General features: G+C 38.3%; 1 protein-coding gene and 1 long non-coding RNA gene across 2 annotated transcripts; both read right to left on the bottom strand.

Moving 5' to 3' along the window:
- Positions 1 to 1,178: 1,178 nt before the first annotated feature.
- Positions 1,179 to 8,230, bottom strand: LOC143855091 (glycine cleavage system H protein 2, mitochondrial-like). The gene is made up of 4 exons (XM_077365277.1): positions 8,081 to 8,230; positions 2,775 to 2,863; positions 2,298 to 2,468; positions 1,179 to 1,690 (listed from the first exon to the last, which is right to left on the bottom strand). Exons 1-4 carry the CDS (start codon positions 8,154 to 8,156, stop codon positions 1,562 to 1,564), a joined length of 465 nt encoding a protein of 154 aa, XP_077221392.1. The 5' UTR covers positions 8,157 to 8,230; the 3' UTR covers positions 1,179 to 1,561.
- Positions 8,231 to 10,328: 2,098 nt separating this feature from the next.
- On the bottom strand, positions 10,329 to 16,465 carry LOC143855105 (uncharacterized). The gene is made up of 2 exons (XR_013237691.1): positions 15,098 to 16,465; positions 10,329 to 10,818 (listed from the first exon to the last, which is right to left on the bottom strand). It is a non-coding gene; the product is annotated as an uncharacterized LOC143855105 (long non-coding RNA).
- Positions 16,466 to 17,405: the final 940 nt, after the last annotated feature.

Consider the following 17,405-nt stretch of genomic DNA (forward strand, 5'->3'; position numbering starts at 1 on the left):
TTGCATGTAGTTTACTTGAAAAGTAGTGGTGAATCAAAACTTTAGGGATGAGACAAGCCAAGTAGTCTCATCGTATTTACTTCATAAAGTAGTGGTTAGTAGTGTTTTGTTGTCAACTGAAGTACTTTTCTGGTGGAAGTATCATTACCAAAATAAGAGGGTGGTAGGGGTGCCATTACCAAGAGAGAGAGAGAGAGAGAGCCTAAATCCCAAAACTCTACTAGCAAATAATCTATCTTTTTCGTATATTTTTGTTAATAGTATGCTAGTATGCCACGTGAGTGGACGAGGAGAAAACAAACCAAGTAGTCTACTAATAGTTTGTAACTCGCATTTGTTTTCTCTAACATAAAAAAATGTCACTCTAGGCCTGTGCAAGTCATATTTACATAATCGAATCCCTTGAATTAGTGGGCAACCACAGGCCTAAAAAATATATCAGCTGAGCCCAACATAACTGGATGATCCATCAATAAAAGCTATATATTTTTATATTTTTTTAGTCCTTTATTTTACTTGGGGAGTCTGTTTAGCATGGGGCCAAACCTGGATTTCGCAGATCATCCAGGATGGAGAATGAAAAGAAAGAAAAGGGAGTGCTCGGATTGGAAAGCTGGACCCTCGAATAATCTCATTATTTCGGTCCTGTTTGTTTAAGATTATGTCAACCTGTTGTGAGTGCCAAACCGATTATTGGACTCAAAATTACGGTTAATTTGAGTCCAATAATCGGTTTAGCCCTCACAATTGGTTTTCATGATCTTAAACGAACAGGGCCTTACTCGCAAGAAAACAAGAGAAAATAAGGAAACTGAGTTACCGGCCGGGGTTGCCGAACTTCGCACCTAAAAAGTGGAAAATGCCCTCTTAAAACACACCTTGCCGAACACGCCTGGAGTGTCAGAGGAGTTGCTTTCCCCAAACCTGACCCGCAATGCACAGTTCTCAAAAGCTGGCATAAAAACAGTGAAGAACGAGAATTTCCATAGTTTCACGTGATCCAATTGGGAGATTCTCATTCTCCCGTCCCGCCCCATTTCTTCTGCGGAGAATGAGAATGGTTGCGAACACGCATGTAACATGGACATAATCGAAACCATTGAACTGGTGGGCAACCATAAGCTAAACCAATAATCATTTTCCGCATTGATCATACAGGTAGTTTGCAAAGCTCTCCGTTTTACCTGATAGAAACTTAGTCATAAAAGCACATATTCTAACATGAATCATGTTCATACAAATCACTGCCCTTCTTGTTTTTCGGTCACACACACACACAATGGAAATTTGATTGCTCATGCTAAACTCTTACTCTAGCATGTAGTTTCTACACAGATCGCTTGAAAAAATTGTCATGAATAACAAAACATTTGCAATTCACAATCTATAATTCTTGTACCAAGACCCTCTTGGCTAGAGTTCAATGCCATTTTATGGAACTAAAAAAACTCGGATAATTATTTCAAAATTTAGAATGTGCCGCAAAGAATCAGCTGCAGGCAATCAAGACCCATTATTAAACCTAGCTATCGATCAGCAATGATGCATCAACTGACTGTACTCAGTGTTTAGCATCTTCCTCTTCACAGAATTTTGAGTACTGCTCTGAGTCCATCAAGGAACTTACTTCGCCTGAGTTGCTCATTTCCACCTTTATGATCCATCCACTATCGTATGGTCTAGCATTCACCTGCGTACAGAATATAAAATGATATATCAAAGTCAATATTCTAAACAAGTCGACAGTGAAGTTATTAAAACATAGTCAGCATCAGGAATGGATGCTCTCGGTTCATCAAGTTCATAACACAATTCAGCTGTACAAGAAAACATCTTTACAAAAAAGCATAAAGCTCAAATTTCTGATAAATGGAAAATGCAAATTTCAGATCACATATGAACAAAAGGACATATAAGAGTTTCCGATAAAAAAGGATAACAGAAAAAGTTCACAGAAATTGGAATTTACAGGTTCCTGGAGTATACTTGGACAGCAAGTTGATGTTTCAGATTTTTGATGTAGAGAAATAAATTGACTGCAATTGACAGTTCCGATGAATAACAACAGAAATAATAGAATTAAGTCTTTTTTAATGGTAACAGAAATAACAGATGGTCCTGAATACAGAAACAACAGGATATATATGTTTTTTTTTTTAAAATGGCACAACAGGATATATATGTTATCCTATTTATGCTTCAATTTGGTACTCGAGAGATGATGCATTCTATTTCAAGATATTATGAAGAGTTGGTCAGCTTGATTTTAAATGTAAACCTGTAGTTAGGTTACTCACCAAACCTGGAGAGCTGCTTAGCTCCTCATTGACTTCAATTACTTTTCCTGAAATGGGAGAGTTGATGTCACTGGTTGCCTTGACACTCTCCACTGCACCAAAACTGCTTCCTTGGGTCACAGAGGCACCGACATCAGGCAATTCAACATATACAACATCACCTAAATGGTCCTGAATACGAAGAATATGGTTGGATTAATGATCTAAATAAACCACAGTGAACTAGAATGATAGAAATTTGACAGAATAGATAGCAGGAAATAAGATACAAGTATACAACATGGACTAATTTAAAGATATAACACAATGCAGTTTGAAAACAAGAATGTTAACCATACCAAACATAACTGCCCACGATCTAGTATTTACTTAAGACAAGTACTCCCACCATGGACTGTTTTAACTTTGGGACACTACAAGAAATAAGATCTTCATTGTTCTAGAACTGTAAGCAGGTAACGAGCAAACAATAGTGACCTGAGCATGATCCGTTATTCCTACGGTAGCAGAAGTGCCATCAGCTTTAACCCATTCGTGAGTGTCAGCATATTTCAAATCCTTCAAAACTGCAAACACAGAAAAACAAGTCACAATCAAGATAAAAAGATTTATCTACAGAAATAGAATTTTTGGACCAATTTTTAGTAACTTGAGTACTCAAAAGTTTGGTCTGTTGGAACAATTGGATTGAAAATTGGTTCAAATTGTATATTTAACTTACAAGTATTATGTTATTGTAGTTTCTTTTAGCCAAATGTTTTTTTAATGGTATTAGCCAAATGTTGATGTATCTAAGGTCCACAAACCACCACTTCATGATCAAACAAGAAGAGAAGAGAAAGAAAGAGTAGCAAAGGGCCCCTATAAGTTAAAAGGAAGAAAAATATGCAAAATAGGCCCTAGAACGGTTTTGAATTAAAAATAGAGGGTGATGTTGTTTTGATCCATTATGATTCTTAGTGAGTTTCATTTGATTTTAGGGTTCACTATTAAGTAGGTTTTGGTGGGGTTATCAGGAAAAAGGTGAATAACATTGTGATGTGGTTTGCTTTTGATTTCTAAATTTGTCTTCAAAAAAGGAAAAGTAGAAGCTTAGGAAAAGGTGAATAACACTGTTTAAATTCTCTTCAAAAGTTGTCTTTTACTCTTTAGGATTCGTGTTTAAAAAAGGAAAAGTAGAAGCTTGGGAAAGGTCTAGTGGTCTTTCAGTTGGATTTGAGTCTCTTCTTTTTATTAATTCCAACCTGGAGGTAGGGGTGCAACTTGGGTCGGGTCGGGTTGAGATTTTGCTAAAAATGAATAGGAATCAACCCGCACCCAACCCGAATTCCGAAAAGTCAACCTGAGTTGCATACCTGGAAGGTTTATTCTAAGTCTATTGTTTTCATTTATCAGGGAATTGCTTCATTCGTTGCAAGCTCGTGGATATTCTTTACACCACATTTTGCACGAAACAAATGAGAATTGCAGATGTTTCGGTTAGAGAGGGTGCACCTCAGCAAAGTTTGTCCTAGCATGCTCCATGTTTTTGTTCTTGATAAATAAGTTTATTAAAGAAAAAGTTTCCTATCATGGGCAATTATGCTTGATCAACTTGCCAAACATTTCTAGACGCAACAAGTTTTTCATTCAGCTATCCAACCATAAATTAGAAACTGTGGAGTAATTTCTAATCCTTTTTTTAACATTGATTCAAATGACTAAGATTACTACACCAGCGTTTGGGTACAAAGTGAAGTTTAACTTCCAAAGGTTGTCATATAGCCATGCATTTCGCTCACACTAACAAAAGGAGACAAACATAGATTTCGAATATCTTGATAATTAAAATAGATAAACAAAAAGATTGAACCACATCTCTCTAAACAAATAGAGTCCTAACTCAACAACATATTTTCATTTTAAGCACATCCATGGATCTATAAATAACCTGTAATTCAATACACTTGTCCAAAGTAGTGGATAAAATGTCCGTACAAATCATTGAGAATTGAAGTGCTTTTGTTTCATATCCAGCGAACCCTAATTCTAACCCAACACAAATTGCCAATTCAAGACCCTAGCACCAAAACCTTTTTTTGTACATCTTATTACAAAATTTCCATATGAGATATTTAAATCCAAAAAGTGAAAGAGGATACCAAATATTGAAGTTGATAAAACTCGAAACTTATAAACCTTTTTAAGATACCTCTACTTAAATTACTCATCTTGAATTCCCAAATTAAAACCTCCATGTTAGTAGCATCAACTGAGCATTCAACTCTTGCCCCCCAAAACTACATATTATATTTCTCGAGAAAACCCTAGTCTGAAGAGCATTATTTTGATGAAGTCCCTAGAAGCAAACTCAAAACTCATAGAGTTCAACTCCCATTCTCAACCCATGACCAAAATGAGTCCAAAGCTTTCTTCGCAACCTAACCATAACTACATACCTCTCACTAAACCGAAGAAGAGTCTTCGACAAATTTATAGAAATAAACAAAAATCGAAAGAGGATTAACTTAAGAACACAAAACTAGTTGCATAGATAAAAATAAACTGAAAATATCCAAAAAAATTAAATATCAGTAAAGAAAGAAAGATTAAATGTATAAAATGCAAATGATTATAGCAAAATATTAGAGCGAACATGAGATCGATGGGAACGTGAGCAAATAGAATATCAAATAGGAAATATCATACCTTTTTTAAAGGAAGCGAAGAAAAGCTCCTATGGGGGCGCAATTTGCAGAAGACTGGAATACAATGTCCATTAGCCCAAAAGGGGGAAGGACATCGACTCTTTCCAATGTATTCTATGTTTCTCGTCTTGCTATGAACTTTCTTTCTATAAGTCAGCTTGTCGAAAATAATTGTTGTTTTTGTGTAGGATCTTCTAACCGGGAAGTTGATTGGGACTAGCCTTAAGGTGGAAAGACTCTTTTATTTGAAATTCGGTGAAGATTCAGTAACTGGTACTTTCCTTCTTGCTCCCTCAGTAGATGATATCAATGAGTCAAATTCCATATGGAAAATTTGGCATCATAACTTAGGACATCCTAATTCTGATAGACTCCTAATTCTAACAGACCCTGACTCCATTCCACACAGGCAACTTTTAGTCCGTATCATGCTTGGCTTATTGATAGTGCAGTTCCCTGTGCTTAGCTTCCTTCTTTATAGTGCAGTGTACCGTGTTGTATATCAAAGCATGCCTTGAATCCAGTCCAGCTTCTACTGGATAGGCAAACAGGAAGCCACTTGACCGAGTTTAGAGGCTCAGGAGTGAAGGGTTTACCAATATAGAAGCCCGAGCAGAGGTACCGTACAGTGCTAAACTTAGTAAACAATGTACCTCTGAGGAAACAACAAACAAGAAGATTCTCCGATTGTACATACACAATCTGCTTCTTTGTTTTCATACAAGATTATTCTCCTCTTGTATCCAACGGAATCTACTTCTATGCATGTAGCAAACCCAAGAATATTCTCTTCTTGTACATAAGATGATTCTATTTTAGTACTTAAACCCGTATTCGTCTCTCAACTCAACTCAACTCAACTCAACAAAGCCTTTTTCCCAAACTAGTTGGGGTCGGCTAAATGAAGAAAAATTTCATGAAGAACGTGAAAGGAATCTACCCGACTCTAATCCTAGCTCTAGTTGGGTTCGTCTACGTGGATCATTTTCTTCCGTATTCGTCTCTTTGTTTGTTAATTCATCTTCATTCGCTCTAGTCTTTCACCCCCATATGGACTTGAATAGTTTTTCTCCAATTAGCTCCCTATAGGAGCTCTTCTTTATTTCCCTTAATAATGGTACGATATTTCATATATGATATTCCATTTTCTCATATTCCTATCTATCTCATGTTCGCTGTAATCTTTTTTGCCACAATCATTTGCATTTTATACATTTGATCTATCTTTATCTACTGTAATATTTTTGGATATTTTCACTATATCTCTATCTATGCACCTAGTTTTGTGTTCTCAAGTCATTCATTTTTCGATTTTTGTTTATTTTTTATAGATTTGCCGAAGACTCTTCTTAAGTTCGATGAGAGGCATACAATTATTGTTAAGTTACGAAGGAAGTTATGTACTCATTTTAGACATGGTTTGAGAAGGGGAGTTGAACTCTATGAGTTTTGAGTTTGCTTTTGGGGGCTTCGTCAAAATAATGATAGGATTTTCTCGAGATATATAATAGGTAGTTTTTTTTTTTTTGGGTGGGGGGTTGGGGGGCAAGAGTTAAATGTTTGTTTGATGCTACTGACAATGAGGTTTTAAGTTGGGAATTCCATAAGAGCATTTTAAGTAGAGTTATTTTAAAAAAGGTTTATAAATTTTGAGTTGCCTCTATTCTTTTTAATAAAATTGGCTACCATTTCCAAAAAAGAAAAGTTTTGAGTTGTGAAAACTTCAATATTTGGTGTCCCTTTTCACTTTTTGGATTTAAATATCTCATATGGAAATTTTATAAAGGGGTTTAGGTGCTAGGGTCTTGAATTGGCAATTTGTGTTGTGTTAGAATTAGGGTTTGTTGGATATGAAATAAAAGCTCTTCAATTCTCGATGTTTTGCACAAATATTTTAGGAAAGCTTACTGAATTACATGTTTTTTTATAGATCCATAGATGTGCTTAAAATGAAATTATGTGGTTGAATTAAGACTCTATTTGTTTAGAAATGTGAGGTTGAATCTTTTTGTCTAACTATTTAATTATCAAGATATTTGAAATCTATATTTCTTTCCTTTTGTTAGTGCAAGTGAAGTGCATGTAGACTGTATGATAACCTTTGTAAGATGCACTTCACTTTGTATCGAAAAGCTGATGGAGTAATCTTAGTTATTTGAATCAATGTTCGAAAAAGGCTTAGAAATTAGTCCATTGTTTCTGAATTATGGTAGGGGCAGACCGAAAACAACTTGGGTAGAAACATTGAGGAAAGACTTGATAGCTAGGAACATAACAGAGAACTTGACCTTGGATAGGATAGAATGGAAGAAAATGATCCACGTAGAAGAAACCAACTAGAACCAGGATTAGAGCCGAGTAGATTCCTTTTACCTTCTTCATGAATTTTTTCTAGAGGATTCATTTAGCCAACCCCAACTAATTTGGGACAGAGGCTTTGTTGAGTTGAGTTGAGTTGTTTCTGATTTATGGTTGGGTAGCTGAATGAAACACTCGCCGCGTCTAGAAATGTTTGGGTGAGTTGATCATTTGTTTGGCTAAGTTTATTAAAGGATTGGATATCGAAGTTGCTGTTTGACTATGATCATTAAAGTAGAGATAAAGCCAATCTCAAAGAAAACCCAAAAAATCTCCCCAAAAAAAAACTAATCTAGAGTTAATCGAAGACAACATTTAGATTAAATAAGAGAATAAAACATTAAAACAAAAAAGAAAAGATTTTCTCTTCAAAGAAAGGGCAAAAACAATCGATGGATATGACAAAACCCATATCATAAACCACTGAACAAAAATCGACAAACCCAATAACCAGAAATTCTCAAAAGTAAAAGAAAACACCACTAATCTGTGCGTGAATCATTATAAATCTTTTCATACATTTTAGAAAAGAAAACCCATTAAGATAAAACAAATACTTCGCCAAAGAGCAAATATCTAACGTTTCAAGAACACCCCCCCCCACCCCACAAAGAAAAAAAAAGGTAAGATCCAAAGGAATATAGGTTTACTAGTAGTTAAAAAAATACAGGGTTCCAACCAAAAACGACAAAAGAAAATATACAAAAGATGAAGTAGGTTAAAACGGGTAAGATTTACCAGAAGAAAATCTCCTGTGAAAAGTAGAGATCTTGAGAAAAGAAGCAGCTCTTGAAGCCCACAACCTCGACGCCATGAAAATGAAAAGATCTCCCTCTATTACTGCTAAGAAAGGTGTATTTTTGGGAGCTTTGAGAGGAAGTGATTTATTAATGCTCTACTAATGTTGGCCCTGCCATGTTTTGATAAATGCACGGACTCAGCTTGTCTTTTATTATTTTGATAAATACACGAATTCATCTTGTTTGTTATTATTTTTTATAACTGCACGAAAATAGATTGTCTTTTATTATTTGAACTGCTATCTAAAGGTTATTGCCGTTCCCAAAAAGCTCTAAGAAGCCAAGTAAAATTAAAAAGATTGCAATTATTAAAACATGGTAGTGCAAATATCAGTAGCCTATATCTTTATAGAAAAACAAGGAAGTTTTGACTTATACTCATTTATTCGAGAGTGGGGTTGCCATCAACATCAAAATCAAAATATTTGACTACAAAACAAGCAAACGAACCCCCTCTACCAACCAAAAGTTTTTGGCGGGGTTTTCTGTATTTTATGCATAAAAGCAGTGTATCCTACTCAGAAGGAATGCAGCAATACCGGACCCCACGGGAATACCTATTGGATAATCCTGGCCGTCCATCTCATAGGACCCACCATGCTGTATTTTCAATGACTCAAAAATTATGCCAAATAGACAATCCAATCGTCCAGTTGAATGTTTTTTTGGTTGTTGGATGTGAACTGTTTGGCGTAGACATGACTTCTGTTCACAACCAATGACTCCAAAAGCTTACTCTATATGGAAGGGGGCAGGATTTTGGATGTCATGAAAACCTTGGGAAAGCCATGAGTTTATTCTGTTTTGATGCAACTTAACCGGGAGAGGGTGAGATAGAGAGAGAAAAAGTTAGAGAGAGAGGAGAGGATTACCTATGAAATCGTGTATTTTTTGGGTATTTCATATGGAAAAAGAAATGACGTTACGTCACCAGATATGCAATTATTACACTGTTTTGTTGCTGGTAATATCTAAAGATTTGGGTATTACTTTGGCAAATAAACACATCAAGTAATAAAAAAATGCATTTTTTTGCTTAAGGATTGCTTCAGGATCCCTTGCAATTGGTATCCAAACAGAGCCATCTATTAGAATTGGTGTTATTTAACCCTTGGAAAACACTTTGAAAACAGGATTCCGTGATGAAAATAAAAATGGGAGTGACATGACCATTGATTTGGCCCTTTTCAATATGTATTTATTGCTTTTACGGGGATTTGAGCTCCTTACTTTGTCTCTTAGTAGACGTGGCTCTAATGGTTGATTCCCATTTTTTTTTTCACAAAAACGGGATCCCGTTTTCCTAGCAGTGCTCTTAATCCTTAACAGTTAATAACCTCAACGAGTCATTGTTTAATGGTAGTTGCTAGCCAGTTTCGCGGAAAGCCATTTCGTGCCTGACTTTTGCATGTGATGACAGCCACGCATGTTGACTTTTTGGCATATTTTGTCTCACTAATTTAATTCATCCGACATGGCTCTCAACACATACAAAAGCCGAGCGCGAAATGGCTTTCCGCAAAAGTGGCTAGCAAATCCCTTGTTGAATGTATTTGTTAAAGGGAAATTCTTCTAAAACGGGATAAAATAAAGGTAAAATAGAACGATTGTCTTGGTCAATTTCAAATTGATTTTGGGCTGTTGTGGGGATTCATGTCCCCTTCTCTGTCTTCTTGCCTAGAGGCTCTTTTTTTTTTTTTTTTTTTTTCCAAAGTTTTTTTAATCTCGTCTTATTCATTTAATTCATCTGTGGGCCATGTGGCTGTTCTCTCATGCTAACATCAGCCGTGAAATGGCTCTATGCAAAATTGCCTAGCAAATCCCAAGAAAATTTACTTAAAACTTACAAGAGGATTAATAGTTAAAGACTTCATCAAGATAATTTGAATGGATCTTCTTGCCATTTGTAGTGCCTAGTTGAATTGAAAAACATGTTACACTTTTAATTGTGAAGACCCTTGGCTCGTTAGCAAATCCACAATAAGTTGTAAGCCATCAATAACTTGGTAAGGAGTCTTCTCAAGGCCCCAACTTACAGGAACAAAATATAATAAATAAATACTAAATGATTCAAAAATAAAAATCAAGAGAATGATTGTTGAACACAACCTAAGTAACCAAAAGAATATCCTAAAGAGTAGTGATATGAACAGCCCTCTAATCTTTACACTAGAGGGGGTCTGTCACAAGTAAAAAAAGGGTGAATACATCATTTACCCTTTAGAAATATAAATTTCAGAGGAATCCACTAAAGAACAAAAAAAATAAAAATGTAACAAAAGAAAATTGATACTGAAGATCTCCTATATGGAGAATACACATTCCAGTTGACCGAGCCCTAATTCGAATTGTTTTGTTCAAGATGTCTCAATTTCTAGTCCTAACATAATCATCTTCGATAGGAGTCTTTGAAAGGCCCAACTTACTGAAGATCTCCTATATGGAGAATACACATTCCAGCCCTAATTCGAATTGTTTTGTTCAAGATGTCTTAACTTCTAGTCCTAACATAATAATCTTCTATAGGAGTCTTTGAAAGGCCCAACTTGGAGGAAGAAGAGTTAAAAAACATAAAATTATAACCAATCCTTCCTTCTATTGCAAGGATAATGAGTCAGAGTGAGTTTTAAAGTGTTCATCTCTACTGTACAATGATAGCAAAAGAATCGCCCGCACCTAGAACAAATTAAAAATAATCAAACATCAGATATGAGAACCACAAAGAAGAGAAAAACGAAGGACAAGAAGAGGGCAAAATGCAGGGAGGGCTATATTTCAGCCTTGAAATGAAACTTTGTTCCTTTGCCATTGGCATAACCCTAAGCCCCAACGTCAGGTTGAGAAGGGTTAACCCTAATTCAATCCATCTTTAAATTACTCAACCCTAACCCAACCCATCTACTACAATTTTTCAAATCAGGTCGGGTTGGGTTCAATTTTGCCTGGTCCAAAAGACAGAAAAAAGAAGCAGCTTGAATTCAGGGCCAGGTTTGGGTCGCAATAAAATCACAATTAAGGGATTGAACCTCTAGTTCGATGGTAAAGGCTTTGATTTCCAACCTAGAGGTCGGAGGATCGATCCCAGCTTACCTACCAAAAAAAAAGATAATAATATAATATGCAGTTTACTGATAAAAATAAAATCACAATAAAATTAGGGAATGTGACCAGGTTTGGGCCAGTCAGGTAGGATTGCCCAAGGCCTCAACCCTAACCCAAATCGGCTTGCCTTTTCCCAACCCCTATCTCTAAAAGGCTTCTTTCGCGAGGAAGCACTTTTCTCACTCCACTTGAACGGACCGAAGGACACACCACACTTCGTTCAACCATTTCCTCCATAAATCAGTTCTTCCTATCTATTAGCCTGACTACCCATAGGGAAGTCAAGGCTAAGGCCTATAAAAAAAAGAAGCCCTGCCCTGGCCTGGCTGGACAACTCGGTGGGGGGCAGCCTCACTCAAATTGAGATCGAGTGAATCATCCGTGCAATACACGACCGGGATTATGTCAAACAAAGAAAGTCAGAAAATGTTTGAAAATAAGCTTTAGACACATATCAAGTTTAGTGTAGAAAGGCGGGTTCGAGTGTAGAAAGGCGGGCTCGAACAGAGAAGCGACGGAAGCAACTTTAGCGGCCGAACGCAGAGGAGAGAAATCAATCAGCTTTGGACAGGAAAGAAGCACTTCTGCCACAAGGAGACGAAGGCTATCAGGTCCATTAGGGGATGAAGGAGACGAAGCAGAGACACACATGCACTGGCCTGGACCCAGTTTACCTTGGGCAACATCACCCAAACTGTAATAAAGGCTAGCAAGGATGGCCAGAGCTAATGGCTACTCTCTCTCCCTGCACCAAGAACCAGGCCATGACTAATGTTTCCAGATGAATTGTGTTGTTGTGGTTGTTCGGAAGGACGAAAGCGGCTCAACCAGAGAGCCATGCGGCTAGTCTCACTTGAGAATTCCAGAGTCGTTTTGAATGCCCGGGAGTGAGAAGGGGATAATAGTTTGTGTCCGCCAATGTTGCTCCGTTGCCAATTGGATCAACTTGAGTAGTCAGATTCAATTGTGAGATTCAGAAATACGAAAGTCAGGGACCGGAAATCTTGGGATCCAAAGGTTGTTGCTAAAGGACTGTAGATCCACCAGACCTCCATGCCTCAATTCTTTTTGCATAGTCTCGTGGCTAGCCGCAGCGGGGCATAGCGGCGCCATTCCCGGACCTCAGAGCAGACAGGTGGGCCATGTCGCGTCCGAATTCAAACCGGACCAGACTCTTCTTTGCTTGAGCTGCTCCACGTACATAGACCGAAAGAACTCAGTTGTATTGAACTGGACAAGTACGTAGAGATATTCGTGGGAATGGGGAGGCAGTCTCAATCGATCTTTTCTAGGATTCCTTATCACGCCATACACTGATTTCTTTCCATTGATAGATAAGATGGCTCCCCCTGCTACTGGAATCCCTTTGACAGTATCGAGGACATCACCAACTCCTCAATTGAATGAGTGTGACTGTCCTAAGCAACTATTTACACTGATTGATAGGTTTATTTGGAAGAAATTCGAGGCAATCAGACAAATATGGTTTGAAAGATGGAAATTGTTCTTTTGTTCTACTCCTGATTAGCTCTCTTCGTTTTCGCACCTTTTCAAGCAAGTAAACTCCCACAATAGAGCTAATGCCAGTGCAGAGACTGCTTTAGCATCCCCCCCCCCCCCTCCCCCCCCTCTAACGAGCAAGTAAGTAAACAAGTAGCCCAACCTGAGGTTCCTCAATCTTCAAAGTTTGGTTCATAACAAGCCTATCACCTTCTGAGCTGCTAAACAGACTCTCTTGGAGGTTTTCCAATGGATGTAATGCTTAGCAACCCGAGCGCCCCTACCGAGAGGTAAGCGATTCTCTTGGAGGCATTTTTGGCTGTCATCGAGTCTTCTAGGGTTGATCTACCCCATGGGATTCATTGAAGACTCTAGATCTCATTAATTCTTAGGAGACTGATTGGGGAGGAGAGCAGTTCAATGGCTGGTTATTTGTCTTTCCCATCTCTGCTGCTACAATAAGTGCCCAGAATTTCAGGATTCTTTCGTAGAGGGGAGTTGAGTTGGAATTCTTTGGTGGGCTGGCTTGCTAATTCACCCACTCACGAAAGACTGACTCAATCTCACTCTTCGTCCTATCTCGAGCTCATGCCAGGCTTCGTCAAATCCCTAATATGAATATGAGCTAGCTTCATTCACTCATATTAACTCTGGAAGTAAGCAATATGTTTGCTTATATACTAAATGGAGATACGCAATTGAGATACACTTCGAATCCCGCCAGAAGCAAGATTTGTAACCTATTGTGGATCAACAAGAGTGAAATTACGAGCAAAAAGCAGGCATGCTCTTATTATACGATACCACGTCCCACTTTTGGCGCACTTGTTGGTTGAGCTAAGAGCTTTAGTCAGATCATCTTGACGACATTCATTCCCTCCTTCGGTCTTGACTCAAATCACTTTAGATCTGTTCACATACAATTAAGGCCTCTAACAACAGAAAAAGACAGATTTAAACGGCTAACGGACTTGAGCCCTATTAGTAAGGGCTAATAAGATATGCAAAGGTACATGTTTAATCTATGGGCAATGCTAGAAAGCTTGGAGTCAGGCTGTTTAGGCTCAAGAATAGCTGTAAGTAAGGGCTTATACTTATTAATAAGTTTCTTCAAGAGGGAGGCTTTATTGGGAGCACCCATCCCCCGTGCATTCCATGAAGCATGCTACTTCACCAAGTTGGACCTTAGGTCGGGGTACTACCAGGTGCTTATAGCGGAGGCCGGAGGGTGAAGAGCCAAAGACTACATGTGTCACCAAGTATGGGTCATTCAAGTTCCTTGTCATGCCATTTGGGTTGACGAATGCTCCAGCCAAAATTTTCACTCTCATGACTAAATTGTTCCACCCATACTTTGACCGCTTTGTGGTGGTCAATCTTGATGACATAGTGGTCTATAGCAACATATTGGACGAACATGTAGACCACTTATGAACCGTGCCGTTGGGCGCCACACCCAGTCCATTATTAAGCACCTAGTGCCTTAGGGTGAAAGAGGGATGAGTGATTCAGCATTATTTCACAGGCAAGTTCAGTCGGAATCCCTTAATTAAGAAAGAGGTCTTCCGACTGAACACAACCGCCACTTGCGGAGCGAACAAAGCTTAGCGCTCAAACAAGCCCTCCGATAGTGAGGTGAGGGTGTGATGCCTATCGAAATCACAAAAGATGCAAAACCAGGGGAAGGAAAATGCTTTCGGAGATCAAGATTGTATTTGTTTTTCATTGAAAACAAAGAAGGCCGAGGATGGCCTATGGTGCATGTTATCTCTAGAGGGCGCTGTTCGACCATTCTAAACATGGCTGTTCGACCATTCTAAACATGGCTTCAAAGCTATTATTTCTATAGCGCTTGCTTATCTACAAAATTTAGCAAGGCACACCCTGCGGGGGTGGTAACTCATATCACGGGAGGAAACTTTGCACAGAGTTCCATTACTATTAATGGGTGGCTCTGAATTTTTTATGGGCACAGGCATCTCAGGTAATTCAGTCTTATGAGAAACGACGAGCACGACTGAAGTGGCTATACATACAAATCCATTTATGGATCTATATGCTCCGATTGGAACTGGAAGTTCCAGAACAGGCGCTTGTCCACTCTGCCAGAAGATCTGCAGGCTATGATAGGGAAGTCACGGCATTGCAACCCATCATTTTTCACACAAGATGCTCTGGCAGGAGTCAAGACCCCTCCGAGTATATGCTGATTAAATTATTTTTGTATTTTGATATGAAGGAGCTTGGAGAAGTACTTCTTGGGTATTGAAAAATCCTTAAGAGCAAAAAAAACCCACAAAATTTGCTAGGGAGGTGAAACGGGCCTAAATTTAAATATGAAGAAGAAACTAACCTGCAAAGCATAGTTTGGCAGCCAGAAACCCTATCCACAATGTGATAACAAGATGGGCACCTCTGCCATCCTTCATTCTCCAAAAGTTGGACAAAGAGAACCTCATTTTCATCTCTTTGTATTCCAGTTTCTCTGCAGTGATAACCAGGATGCCAAGGATGGGCATTTAGCTTTCTTTGCCATTCCACCACACTCGTTCACTACCAATGCCGAGCAATTCTTATTAGGACAGTAGGCTCTTTGAAACCCAAGAATTGAAGACTCACAAAGCAATTCACACCATTTATCGAATGTCTTCCTCGAGAGGACGGATTGACAGTTTAGAGGATCCAAAAATTTCTTACACTCCAAGTGAGGGCACTTTACCTTTGCTATATGGTCTTTTGGACCTTTGCGTCTATGTACTTAGAGATGCAATCCATGCGGAGAGGATGAGAGCATCTCTTACTCTTGAATCTCTGATTTTGTGATATGGGTTCCATACAAATCTCGCATATTAAACTACTAGAGGCAAACCACCCTTGTGCTCTAATCTGGTAGGAGTTCATATAGAGAAGAGTTTTGGTAGGGAATAGATTTAGGCAGGAGATGGTTTCTTGCCCTTGGAAGACTCTTGAGAAATGGGGTCCTTAGGTTGATCTGGACCGTCCATTTAAAAGGACTTGGATTGGATCCTCTAACCCCCAAAAAATCATTCCAATCGTGCAAAAGTAGCTTCCAATAATGTGTGTTTTGTATACTGGATTCTGACCTACGGTAGAGGATCCAAACAAAGGTTTTCAAATGGACGGTTCAGATCAGTTTAAGATAACTTAAGCATTCATTCATGTCTAGTATAGATAAGTGGGCCCACCCACAATATAAGAAGAGGACTTCATCAGAAAAAATGGCAAAGGACTTAAAACACCCAAGAAAAACTTAAAAAGAAAATGCCTCCTTTCTGCAACTCCTAGGAAGATTCTGTAAATAAAATCAGAAAAAATCTATGAAAAAAAGGGCAGTAAAATTCATTGAGGCAATGGGTCCCATTGGATTGAAGTGTTCTGGTCTGATCCCTTCCCTAATTGTAATGGGTTAATCCACAAGTAACATAGCCCACAGGAACTACTGAAGGAGTTGGAGAAAGTCTGAGGACAGCAGTGAGACACCCATTTCCTAACAGGGGCCAAATTGCATCTCATAAACATACAGCATTTGTTTCTTGATATATTTAGTGAGGAACTTGTCTTCAATGGCAACAGGAAAGAACATACTTGATAAGAAGCACTAGAGTCTAAATTGGTAAAGATTAGTATTGTTAACAATCAGCCAGCCATGACCCATCTGTAAAGCATTTGATTCGACGCCTTGTTTATTACCAAGGTTCATTTATTACAACTGCATGCAGAATGGCATTCAAAAAATAAAATAAAATAAAATAAAAATAAATAAATAAATAAATAAATATATATATATATATATATATATATATATATATATATATATATATATATATATATATATATAGAGAGAGAGAGAGAGAGAGAGAGAGAGAGAGAATGGTTCCTACACATATGTGTAGAGAGTTCTCTACACACTAGCTTAAAATACAGTGGGGGCCCACATTGTTTGGGTGATCCAAGCCATCCATTTTAAAGGCCCTCACATAGATAGGGTGTCTACAAAAAATCAGATCCATAGGATCATCCCAACCCTACGATTTGTGGAGGTAAAATGGATGTCTTTAAACCAGTGTTTAAAAACGCGGATTTGACGCGGAACGCGGCCAAGAAAAATCCTTGTTGACTCGGCGCGGACGCGGCCAAGAACGCGGTTAACACGGTTGACAAGGTCATAACTCGGGAGAGTCAAAGGAGTTTATTGACTCTGTAAGGCAAAACGTAGAACGCGGATGTGGTGAAACGCGGAATGCGGCCGAGGTAAAAAGGAGTCGACTCGGGCGAGTTCCTTGCCTAGTCAAGGAGTTTTTAAACACTGCTTTAAACCTTCACAAATTAGCCCATTTTTTGCTTCCACAGTTCGAATGGTTAGGATGATCCTATGGATTTGATTTTTTATGGACACCCTATCTATGTGAGGGCCTTAAAAATGAATGGTTTGGATCACCCAAATAATGTGGCCCCCACTGTATTTTAAGCTAGTGTGTAGATAACTTATCTACACATATGTGTAGAAACCGTTTTCTCATATGTATAGAGAAAACGGTTCCTACACATGTGTAGAGAGTTCTCTACACACTAGCTTAAAATACAGTGGGGGCCCACATTGTTTGGGTGATCCAAGCCATCCATTTTAAAGGCCCTCACAT

The sequence above is a fragment of the Tasmannia lanceolata genome, unplaced genomic scaffold (genome assembly GCF_043159265.1).
Source record: "Tasmannia lanceolata isolate RefF3 unplaced genomic scaffold, GAP_Taslan_0.1 ptg000020l, whole genome shotgun sequence".
NCBI classification, from domain to species: Eukaryota; Viridiplantae; Streptophyta; class Magnoliopsida; order Canellales; family Winteraceae; genus Tasmannia; species Tasmannia lanceolata.

Bases quoted from the DNA above. Each gene is read 5' to 3' on its own strand.
- LOC143855091 (XM_077365277.1), bottom strand. From the start codon at position 8,156: ATGGCGTCGAGGTTGTGGGCTTCAAGAGCTGCTTCTTTTCTCAAGATC. The intron at 2,469-2,774 runs GTCACTATTGTT...CTTCGTATTCAG, and splicing joins GAATAACGGATCATGCTCAG to GACCATTTAGGTGATGTTGT. The intron at 1,691-2,297 runs GTGAGTAACCTA...TTCTGTACGCAG, and splicing joins TAAGCAGCTCTCCAGGTTTG to GTGAATGCTAGACCATACGA.